Source organism: Lampris incognitus, chromosome 7, assembly GCF_029633865.1.
Source record: "Lampris incognitus isolate fLamInc1 chromosome 7, fLamInc1.hap2, whole genome shotgun sequence".
In the NCBI taxonomy this organism is placed as follows: Eukaryota; Metazoa; Chordata; class Actinopteri; order Lampriformes; family Lampridae; genus Lampris; species Lampris incognitus.
Genome location: NC_079217.1, coordinates 65,336,286 through 65,348,709, shown reverse-complemented (window position 1 = coordinate 65,348,709; position 12,424 = coordinate 65,336,286). Strand labels below are relative to the sequence as shown.

General features: G+C 44.7%; 1 protein-coding gene across 1 annotated transcript in view; it reads right to left on the bottom strand.

Moving 5' to 3' along the window:
- The window catches only part of wdr62 (WD repeat domain 62), a 54,937-nt gene that overhangs the window by 32,420 nt on the left and 10,093 nt on the right, over window positions 1-12,424 (bottom strand). Inside the window, exons 5-10 of the mRNA XM_056283016.1 lie at window positions 12,129-12,299; window positions 11,775-11,912; window positions 9,437-9,619; window positions 5,731-5,891; window positions 4,007-4,181; window positions 3,466-3,612 (exon numbers count right to left, since the gene is read on the bottom strand). Coding sequence (XP_056138991.1) covers window positions 3,466-3,612; window positions 4,007-4,181; window positions 5,731-5,891; window positions 9,437-9,619; window positions 11,775-11,912; window positions 12,129-12,299 — 975 coding nt within the window. The remainder of the gene's footprint in view (window positions 1-3,465; window positions 3,613-4,006; window positions 4,182-5,730; window positions 5,892-9,436; window positions 9,620-11,774; window positions 11,913-12,128; window positions 12,300-12,424) is intronic.

Below are 12,424 nucleotides of genomic sequence, written 5' to 3'. Positions count from 1 at the left end.
TGGGGGGAATAGTGTGATCCTCCCACGCGCTACATCCCCCTGGTGAAACTCCTCACTGTCAAGTGAAAAGAAGCGGCTGGCGACTCCACATGTATGGGAGGAGACATGTGGTAGTCTGCAGCCCTCCCCAGATCAGCAGAGGGGGTGGAGCAGAGACCGGGATGGCTTGGAACAGTGGGGTAATTGGCCAAGTACAATAGGGGAGAAAAAGGGAGGGAAAAAAACTAACTGACACCAAAATGAACATTCTAACAACTTTAATACTATTTTTAAAAAATTTAAAATGGCCGCTGTCCAACGCCTGTCAATACTGCAACGCCTTGGTGGTAGTCATGGTGCGTCTGTAACGGCGTCTGTAGCCACACATGTTGTACATAATCAGGGTTATGATACATATCACAATACAGGAGATATGATACGTATCACGATACAGGGGGTTACAATTCAATATATCGTGATATATTGTGATACTGTAAGAAAGGCGATATATTGCGATTTCATAGGCCTGTGTTCTTTGTGCTTATACTACTTCCTGTCTCAGTTTACGTTGTTGGGTTGGAGTGGAAGAGTCACATGGCTGAAGATAGATTACAACACTGTTATCTAGCGGTCGTGGGGTTACACACAACGCAACATGTTTGTCATGAACCTTTACATGTAAACAGTTAAAAATCGATATAGTGGTTTTGAGAATCTATACAGTATCACAAAAGATAATATCACGATACTTGAGTGCATTGATATTTTCTTAGACCCCTACAAAATATCAAAATGATTAAAAAAATGTCTTTTACAACACGTTGCTGTTGTAACCACATTTATCGCTGGTTGAAAATAGGGCAAAAAAGAGGTCTTAGACTTCAGACCAAATATTACCCAGTTTTCAACTAGAAATCAACGCTGAAGTCCTGGTTGGTGCTCACTGCTCTAGTTAGAGCATGGATAATGGTGCACAATGACTTCTTCTGGCCAAAAAGAGTACTGACACAAACATTTTGAAAAATTATATATATAAAAATTATATCCAAAAAAAAAAAAAAAAAAAGTTTCCCCCCACTTGCCCCTCAGGGCTTCCATAGTTCCCCCTCCTCTTAAATAATTTTCTAGGACACGATCTTGGATATCCGTGCCAGGAGTCGCTGACAGAAGATCACATTATTCACCGTTAACTATCACCGGAAGGGTCAACAGTGTGTAAATGGACTGTGTGACTGAACATACAGCCCAGATGTCACACACTGATGTGACATGTCAACAGGTCCAACCAAACAGGGCACATCAACACATAGACATGTGGATAAAAATATGGGCAAACTAAAAACTACATGAAAAAATATGACACTTTAGTCGGTAAAAATACAAGTTTATAACCCAACTTTACATTTTCCATGCCCTTAATAATAATAATAATAACTCCAGAACATTTTAACAACTGTGTCATTTTCCATGGCTGGAAAGCTGGTCTAGGTTCCAGGTTTTCTCAGAATGTGTGGGAACCCTGAGTCGGTTTCTGGTCTGCTGGTTTGGTTCAAAGTACGAGCTTAAAACTGATTTGATTTTACGCAAACCCACCGAACCAGCACTTGTCCGTATGAGCCATTCCAGTGAATTAAAAAGTCGCCTACACCAGCAACCTGTGCCGATGGCGTAGTGGCGCTGAATCCAACTCGCATTGCATTAGTAATAAGCAACATGACAACGTGAAATATTATGATTGTTTATAAACTAAACAATGTTTTACAAACAATGTTTATAGGCCTAACTGAGCCGCCAGTGTCTGACAGGCTGTGCCTATTTGTCAGGTCGAGCTGGTACCATGCAGTGGAAAAGCATCATTAGAGCCTAGCCAATGCTGGCAACACATTCCAGTACATTGTTTTGTCAGTGAGTTCAAGTCCATGTAACATTAGCAGCGGAACATATCAGAAGAACCTTCCAGAGAAGGAATAAAGTGATATCTAGAGGCAAGTCCTGCTGGAATTCTTGTGTTGAGGACATTTACTGGAGGACGGCTTGGTTGTTGCCATATAAATACTACAATTCAAATGAGGTAACAGATTCATCTCAAGCTTCTGCACAACATATACCCACTAACACTCTTCTAGCAAAGCTCACACATATCGCTGCTGCCACACTTTTAGTGGAAACGACGAAGAGATTCCTGTTCATTTATTTTTTAGTTGTTCAGTAATGAATAAGTTTTAGAAAGATCTAGAATCTCACATTTTCTTAAATGCAAGCGTCACATGTTCTTTTACCCTAAGACATCGTTTGTTCTTATGGCAATTCACAAAGTAAAATCTTGGAACATGTAGTTAATTTCTTAATTTTACTGGCAAAATTCTTTGCACACAAGCAGAAACTTTCTAATTCCCGACCTTATTTGCAACATTTCCTGCTTGAACATGACTCTCTCTTAAGTTCTGTTAGATTATTAAAAGACAACAAGAGTACAAAACTGTCAAACTACTACGACAATATTTTTAAAGAATCCTCTGACAATACTCTGACTTAATGCTTCTCCATCCATCCATTATCTGAACCGCTTATCCTGCTCTCGGGGTTGCTGGAGCCTATCCCAGCAGTCACTGGGTGGCAGATGGGGAGACACCCTGGACAGGCCACCAGGCCATCACACACACACACACACACACACACACACACATAGGGACAATTTAGTACGGCCGATACTACCCCGGGGCTCGAACCCAGGACCTTCTTGCTGTGAGGCAACCGTGCTAACTACTACACCACCGTGCCGCCAACTTAATGCTTCTTTATTCTTATATTTATTTTCAATTTTAATGGAATCGTTTGTCTTTTTATTGCTTTTATTATTTTTTATTCAGTTTGTGTATTTTTTCATTATATAGAACATTGTTATATTTTAAATGGGGTGTCTGTTTTGTTCATTGTGAGTTTCTGTTTTCTGTTTGAAGTTGTGTGTACATTGCTGTTATGTTGATTCCTGTATGTGTATTTTTTGCAATTAAAAAAAAACAAAAACAAATTTCAGTAGAGATGGGTGAGGAGAAGACGCACATGGTGTGTTTGTGTACTTTGTTTGGGGGGGACGAGAGAGACAAGACATGGCAGTTAATGTAAAGGAAAATGAAAATTACGTTAATATGGCAACATTTTGGATAAGTCGACGAAAGAGCTGAGCCGAAAAACAGAAGAGGCAACGTGTAAACACACTTCATATTTAGTGTTTATAGGTGGTTGGCCAATCAGCTTAGAGGTGCATTACTGCCGCCAACTGGACTGGAGTCAGTATACTCATTCAGTCTCATTATGGTCCACTCGGGAGCAGCTGCTGGGTCAAGTCCGACACCTAGTTGTAAAATTTGGTATACCGGTTCGGTTTGGTGTTTGGCTCAATATCAAACCGGTTTGAAATGTTTTACATCGGCCCTACCATAGAGTAGAGCCCCCTGGTGAGTGAATGTGAAGGTGCAAGCCTACGTTACTGTAGGGGTTGTGGGGACCGGGGTTGGCGTGGCCCTGCAGGTAGTTGGCATGCCAGAGTCTGATGGTGTTATCTGATGAACAGGTGAGGAAGGAGCCAGCCGGCAGGCAGGCCTTGGAGGGCTCTGCTAGATCAGGATACACCTGGAAAATAAACCAAGCAGCAGTCAGATTTCTTGCCCATTGTACTGTTACCACATCTCAGCGTCGTGGCAGGATGTGACGATATTAGACGGTGTTCATGAGATGTTTGCTGATAGCAGATCTCTTGAGCCCATCCCCCAGGAGGTTCAAAGGTCAGATTCAACAGCACCTGTAGAGCTGGATGAATTTCAGTGGCTTGCACTATGACATCTGAGTAGGACAGGTGCTTGTGGACAGCTGGGTTTGAACCCCAGTCCACTGGCTGATGGATCGACCAACATCAACCCAGAACAATCCAGAATGTGAGCCAACCATCTTCACTGAATAGAATTCACTGAACTGTCTCTGAACCCAACAGGCTTCCCCATAACCGAGCGGCTCTGCGTTCACTCACCTCAACGCTCCACACACAGCTGCTGTGGTACAGAGCTGAGTACAGCTTTCCCACATTTTGCAAGTCTTGCACATCCCACACGTACACACTATGGTCATTGTAGATACAGGTCAGTTGCCTGGCAACAGGGTCATAGGTCAGAGCCAGGGTGTCAGGGTAGTCTGCCCCTGGGTGGCTGTGGAGTGACAAGAGAACAGGAAATAAACTGTTAGCATCAGTCTGACATTGTGAAATTACCAAAATTAAAAAAAAAAAAATCTACGATGAAATTAAATTACTTTTCTGATTCCCTTATCGCCATCGACCTCATGAACACCTTTCGCCATATGTTTCTGATTCCCTTATCGCCATCGACCTCACGAACACCTTTCGCCATATGTTTTGATCAACAAAGGAACTTTCTGGTTTGGGGCATTAATTAAAAACAAACATAACCCTCATTTAGACTGACTCAAAGGTGAGTTTTGACAGGAGACAGCAGCGTTACAGACTCTTCACTGCATCACTCGCTTTCCTCTCACTGTCAGCCTGTCTGGCTGACAGAGGCCCAGTTCTTAACGTCAACCTCCTGTTTATTCTATTGTAGCAGATGACCACGTTAAAGGGTCAGAGGTAAAGTTCCTGTCTGGAAGGCTCTGATATACCTGGACTTCATCTTAAGAGAGATACATTTTACCCCCTATGCATTTCTGTTGCTGCTAACCATCTGACACGAATGGACTTCAATCAGAGAACTTCTTTCAACAGTGTCAGCTGGATTACTCCATGTGGTTTTCAACCCATCCACTTCCCTGACTCTTCATACACACACACACAAATATTATCTCTAAACTCATCTATTCAGAAATACTCTTTAAACATTTACCAACACCCACTCCAACTGAAGATCCAGTTAAGCCCAGGAGCTGCTGAGTTAAACCATGTCTCTGTGGTTGGAGCAGCTCAGTTTGTACAGGTTCAGTTAAACAAACTGTCATGGAACAGCCACTGTCAATATTCTACTGCAGTCTGCATGAATGGAATAACCCAGCCACTGAGGACGCACGAGCCAGTGCATTCTTAGTGCCGGTCCCAAGCCCGGATAAATGGGGAGGGTTCCGTCAGGAAGGGCATGGGGTGTAAAATCTTTGCCATATCAAATACGCGGCTCATAAAACAGATTTCCATACCGGATCGGTTGAGGCCCGGGTTACCAACGACCGCCACTGGTACTGTTGGCCAGCAGGGTGCCAGTGGAATCTATGCTACTATTGGGTGAAGGAGAGGGGGAAGGCATGTCCAGAGGCAGTGTGAGAGGAAGAAGGATAGTAGTGTGGAGGTGGGTTCAAACTCTTCTACCATGGTGCGGATGGGAGGAGAATTGGGTAGGGGTAATTTTGAAGGACGAGTATGTCAAGAGTGTGCTGGAGGTGAAGAGAGTGGCAAAAAGAGTGATGAGTATGAAGCTGGAAATCAAAGGTGTGATGATGAATGTGACGGCCTGGGGTTCGAACCCAGGATCTTCTTGCTGTGAGGCAACAGCGCTAACCACTGGGCCACCGTGCTGTAGTAGCAGTAGTCTAGATAAATAGAATAGAATAGAATAGAATAGAAACAGTTCAGTCATACTGAACTGTAGTCAGTTTCTAGCCAGAAATCCAGGAAAGGGACAGATGGACAGAAAAACAGACAGCGAGATGGACGGACAGACAGACAGATAGACAGGGAAAGGCTGGTGGTCAGACCTGTGCTGTGGACTCTGGGTGATGTCCACGCCCAGGCGGTGGGGTTGGGGGAGTGTGGTGATATACTGCAGGTCCACGGGACTGAAGACTCTCACGGTACCATCAGCACAACCACAGAAGACGTATTCTTCACTGACAGACAGACAACCAGCCGTCGACACCTGGATAGAGAGGACCAGAACAGCCACACTTAAGACAACAGCACTATATCATTCCTCTAGACCAGTGGTTCTCAATCAGGCCCTCAGGTACCAACAATACTGCTGGAGTTGTATTGTAATTACATCCACCTGTTGTGCCAGGTGTAAAAAGCCCAATATCACAAATTACAAATTTGTCTAAATGGAACAGACACCTTAATAGAAACTTAACTAAAATATCTTTTAATGTAATGGTGCTTTCCACTTCCGGTCACTGGTCACTTCTTCCGCTTCTGGTGTAGAAAGATGGCTGCATGAATTTGCGCTTGCATTGGCTTCACCCAGTGCCGGTGTCGGAAGATGGCAGCGCGAATTTACATTTGCAGTGGCCTCACCCAGTACCGTCCATGCAGTGTCTTTGTCCGCGTCTGCATCTAAATTTTGTCTTAATTTGATGGCTGGGAGAGCTGGCGCTGGATCGGCTGGGAGAGCGGGGCAGGCTAAGCTAACTGCTAGCCCATGCAGACTGGCAGTTGCAATAACACCAAGGGCAGCCTGGCGGCAACCTCACCTGACATTGACTGTGGTGTTTTCGATATCGTCCTGAGGAGTGCGGGGAGGTGTGTCGAGGGTGTCTGGCTGGGAGAGCTGGTGCTGGATCGGCTGGGAGAGCTTGGTCTAGTTGGTCAGGTGGGCCCGGGGACCACGGCCCCTGCCTGGAGCTGCATCCAAGGAGGAAACACCGAGAGCAGTCTGACAGGACGCGAAAGCGGGGTGGGCCAAGCTAACTGCTAGCCCATGCAGATCGGCAGTTCTGACAGTCATCCTGGCTGGCGTTCGTTTCCTTGGACAGGGATTTTTTTTCTAGTTTGGGTATATGTGTTAGTTTGGATATGTGTGTTCTTGTAGTTTTTGGATGTGCTTTTGTCTTTGTGTTGTACTGCTGTGGGCTGGGGGAAACTGCATTTTCTTTAATTTCATGTGCGCAAGTGCATGAAGTGAAATGACAAAGTGCTCCTGATTCCTGATTCGCTTCAAGTAACCCCTTCTAACTTCATTAACTCTGCATCTGCTGTTAATGACGGAATCTTTTCTAATCATCTAATTTAATCTAACTTAATCTAATTTAATTAATTTTATTTTGATTCAAGTCATTCTATTTTGTTCTTTTATATCTTCCTTAAACTATTTTATCAAGGTTAAAACATTTTACTCGATTTGTTTGTTTGCATTGTCTTCTCTTCATCTGTGCACTTAATGTTAGACACACCACATTTCATTATAAAAATGTGTTATATTAATAATGATTGCGGAAGTGCATGGGAGTTTGACCAACCAGTCTACATGTGTTTTGTGGACTTGGAGAAGGCTTATGACCGTGTACCCCGGAGCACTCTGTGGGGGGTACTGCGGGAGTATGGGGTATCGGGGCAGTTGCTACAAGCCATCTTGTCCTTGTATAACCAAAGTGAGAGCTGTGTCCACATTCTTAGCACAAAGTCAACACATTTTCAGTGGGTGTCGGACTCCGCCAAGGTTGTCCCTTGTCTCTGATTCTGTTTGTGATATTCATGGACAGGATCTCAAGGCGCAGCCAAGGTGAAGAGTGTGTCTGTTTTGGGAACCTCGGAATTGCATCTCTGCTCTTTGCAGATGATGTGGTTTTGTTAGCTTCATCAGAACGCGGCGGCCTCTGGTGCGCACTGGGGCGGTTTGCAGCTGAGTGTGAAATGGCTGGGATGAGAGTCAGCACCTCCAAGTCTGAGGCCATGCTTCTCTACCGGAACATGGTAGATTGCTCCCTCCGGGTTGGGGATGAGTTGTTGCCTCAAGTGAAGGAGTTCAAGTATCTCGGGGTCTTGTTCATGAGTGAGGGCAGGATGGAGCGGGAGATTGACAGGCGGATTGGTGCAGCATCAGCAGTAATGCGGACGTTGTAGCGGACTGTTGTGGTGAAGAAGGAGCTGAGCCGGAAGGCAAAGCTCTCAATTTACCAGTCAATCTTCGTTCCAATCCTCACCTATGGTCATGAGCTTTGGGTAGTGACTGAAAGGGGGAGATCATGGATACAAGCGGCTGAAATGAGTTCCCTGCGTGGGGTGTCTGGGCTCAGCCTTAGAGATAGGGTGAGGAGCTCAGACATCCGGAGGGAGCTTGGAGTAGAGCCGCTGCTCCTTCGCATCGAAAGGAGCCAGTTGAGGTGGTTCGGGCATCTGATTAGGATGCCTCCTGAGTGTCTTCCTTTGGAGGTTTACTGGGCATGGCCAACTGGGAGGAGACCCCGGGGTAGACCCAGAACTCACTGGAGGGACTACATGTCCACTCCGGCCTGGGAACGCCTTGGGATTCCACAGGAGGAGCTGGAGAGTGTTGCTGGGGAAGGGGACATCTGGATTGCCCTACTTAGCTTGCTGCCACCATGACCCGACCCCGGAGAAGCGGCTGATGATGAATGAATGAATGATTTACCTGTCAGACCAGAACCAACTGTACTGGGGAAACCCAAGGACGAGAATGTGGAAACACTGTCCTGGACCACTGTGTACATACATCTACTGATATCCTTGAACACATCTTCAGAGATGTTCCTGAATCATCGGGTGTTTCGGGTCTTTCAATATCATACACCCTCCTCCAGATGACCCAGCCAGGGCTGATCAGACCTCAGCTTGTGTCCAGATGGCTACCTACTTAAGACTCCATAGCTCTCCTCTTTTGAGCCACAGCCATCTTGAGGCCGTCTCTGGTACACCGGTGGTACTGGGTATGGCCCTCCTCTTCCTTTCCCCTCGATGCCCAAATTTCTTAAGGCTCTGGCTAAAGAACGGGCTGCAAATCCCCTGCATCCAACCTCCACTGGGAGGCACCTCACTCTCCATCCACCCTGCTGGAAGTTTCTTTCAAAGGCCTCTTCAAAACGAACTTCCCATGGAACTGTCAGCTCCAGCAGCACTGCTTGCTAGGTGGACTCAGACACAAGGACAATGTCTGGTCGCAGGGTGGTGTCTGCATTATGGTTGGGGAACTTCAGCTGCTCTCTTGGTCTAAATCTTTGTGCAAGCAGGCCAGTTTCCCACTGCGCTTCTGCCCCAGCAACTCCTTGGTGAACTTGAAGGGGTTGGCAATAAAGGCAACACGTTTTCCGGCCCTTTCCCGACTCCAATGCCACGCTGCCCAGTGGAGGACCCTGAACTTCTTTCATAGGATACACATCAGCTGGGCCAAGCCAATGCATTCCTCTTCTCCTGCCTCCTTGCACTGGGACTTAAGCACTTTCATCTCTGCCTGATGTTGTGGATCCTGATCGCACTTTGGTTCTTCGAGTAAGGTGTTTGGGAGCCTTTCTCCTCCTCCATTAAGTCAAGTCGATTTTAATTGTATAGCCCAAGATCACAAATTACAAATTTGCCTTAAGGCTTTACAGCAACACAACATCCTGTCCTTAGACCCTCACATCGGATAAGGAACGACTCCTTGGGAGGAGGACAGATCGTTATGTATGTATGAGTGTGTGCACGCATGTGTGTATGTATGCAAGTCTGTATGACTGACTGACACTGACTGACCTTAAGGTGGACCCAGGCCTCCAGTTGTCGTCTGCTGGTGAACAGACAGAGCAGTCCAGAGCTGGTGATGCAGTACGTCATGGCAGCCATGTTGCCCCGCCCACACGCCACCCCACAGAACAGACTGTTCTTGTGCTCACCTAGCAACCCTGACCGACCAATCAGAGGCACCGTGCTGTTGACCTGGGGGAAGGGGCGCTTTTTAATTAAGACAGAAAATAATAATATCACAACAAATGTCACATAACAGACAGCATGAACACTTCAAAATATTTAGAGAAAAGATGTGAAACTTTAAAACCATTGCGTGAATTGAGTGATAATCAGCAGCAACCACAGGATCTCTTCTGACTGATGAAGCTGCCGACGAGTTAGTTTAGATAAAAGTTTATTAAAACTGTCATAATGTCAACTGATGATTTTCCGTTTCAATCAGTGATAAGTCAAAAATTTGACATCACATTGAAAAAATGTGATATTCAATTTCAAAAATATATCTTATTACTTTCATAAATTTCTATGGGTTCCGTCTTTATGACAGATAAAATTTCAGGATTCCTTCCAGTGGTCTTTTATCAATGCTGCAAGTCGGTTTCCTAAATGTAGGCTACCGAGCAAGGCTGTATGCACACAAACGCAAGGAAAATGTACCAGGACTTGGGACATTTATAAGGAAGAAGCACAGATATCATAATTCAGACTCTTCTATCAAACTATAAAAACACAGTATTCAGATTTAAAACCTGATAATTTCAATAAAGTGGTGATATTAAAACTACAAAAGCTGATAAGTTTCTTTTGAAAACCAAAAATGTTGTTTGAGTGTTAAAATGGTTTGCCATAGTTCTGTTAGATCACAGTGTTAGGGGATACTGTAGTGTAAGGGTAAAAAACAAGATGGAAGTTTCATGACAAAAGAAACATTCCTCCTGTTTTCTCTTCACTCATATTGTTAAAAATCTGCATATAAAATGTCAAATATACAGGGTTCTCTATTGAACACTACTGATTCATTCTTATTGCTTCAAGTTTCTCATCTCTGTTTTGACAAAAGTTCCTCTCTGGTCCTGCCCCTCCTTCATGCTGGTTGGTTGGTGGAACCAGAAGTGACACTGATGAGCTTCAGTTAAGTTGAAATATATTCATCTCTGAGGAGTGCTCACAGTGCTGTAGGCTTTATGGGAGGTAGGTCTCTGTACTGGCTCAAGAGAACTCATAACATTACCTCTCCATATAAAATCAACAGAAAAATACAGGGCACATATTTCTATTCAAACAACTCTGTGTCCGAAATCACTGTTATATATATATATATATATATATATATATATATATATATATATATATATATATATATATATATATATATATGTGTGTGTGTGTGTGTGTGTGTGTGTATCTATGTATATATATGCTATATGTCCGAATTACTTGTTGTATAGTGCACCATATTCACCCTTCTCCATTTTGTTTGTGACTGAATTTTAATGAAAAACGTATTCACTTTTTAGTTGTGTTTAGGGTTTTGATAAAGTGAGGTAGTCTATCGGGAAATGTGTTTAAGCAATTGTGAAAAACTGTAAACTCATCCACCTTCGTCACCTCTACTCCTTGCATCCTCCCCATTCCACTGTCCTCCCTCTCATTCACGCATAGGTATTCCGTCTTGCTCCTACTGACCTTCATTCCTCTTCTCTAGTGCATACCTCCACCTCTCCAGGCTCTCCTCCACCTGCTCCCTACTCTCACTACAGATCACAATGTCATCCGCAAACATCATAGTCCACAGAGACTCCTGCCTGATCTTGTCCGTCAACCTGTCCATCACCACTGCAAACAAGAAAGGGCCCAGAGCCGATCCTTGATGTAATCCCACCTCCACTTTGCACCCATCTGTCATTCCAATCACACACCTCACCACTGTCACGCCTTCCTCATACATATCCTGCACCACTCCTACATACCTCTCTGCAACTCCTGTCTTCCTCATACAATACCACACCTCCTCTCTCGACACCCTGTCGTATGCTTTCTCTGCCTCAAAAATTCCCAAAATACAACTGAACATGTAGTGTCCAACACATGGACTCTATTTATGCTAAAATACAATGCAATGTGGACATGCAGCAATGGCCTCTTCTCTGCTTGCATTTCTTTTTACTGTCAAATACTTCGAGACGGGGAGAAAAGATGTGAAATGATGATTCAGTAGTCTCCGTTTATGACGCTCTACAGACTACCCAACTGAGTATTTCACATGTGGGAAATAGTGAATGTGTGAAAAGAGGAAATGAGGACTGTGGTGGACACACGGCCTGAGGATGTCAGAGCTGCTCACCCGTCTTTCTTTGGCGGCGTCCAGGTTCCAGAACTTGATGTGTCTGTTTCCTGCGGTGACAAAGTACCTGTTGTCCTCAGAGAAGGACACGGACACAACCCTGCTGGACACTTTGTTGGAGGCGATGATGGTCCCCTTCTGCTTCAAACAAAACATCAGCCATTGTAAAACTGGGATCACACTTTCACATTGTTCCACGTTATTAAGAATATGATTAATTTTAACAATATTCTGTAACTAATATCACAACATGACTCAACTAGACCATATCACTATATAACTGAGCATTATTCTATATCACAATATGACTCAAATAGGCCATGTTGTTGTATAGCGGTGTGGATGTGCACTCACCCTCCACTCCCACACGCTGACAGTCATGTCGTGCTGGTACCCCACAGAGACGATATATGATGTGTTGGCTGAGAAGGCCACACAGGCAACGCCGTATTTGTGACTCTGGACCTCGGCGACCTGGTTTCTCTCCACCACCTCCCAGACTCGAACACAGGGCATGTGTCCGCTCTGCCAGGGAGATCAGCAAGATACAGTAAATTCAAGTAGTTTTTTACAACTAAAGAAACCTACTGGGCCATCACAAAGCCTTCACAGGACAGAAGCACATCACAGCAGTACACACAAGGGCTTTC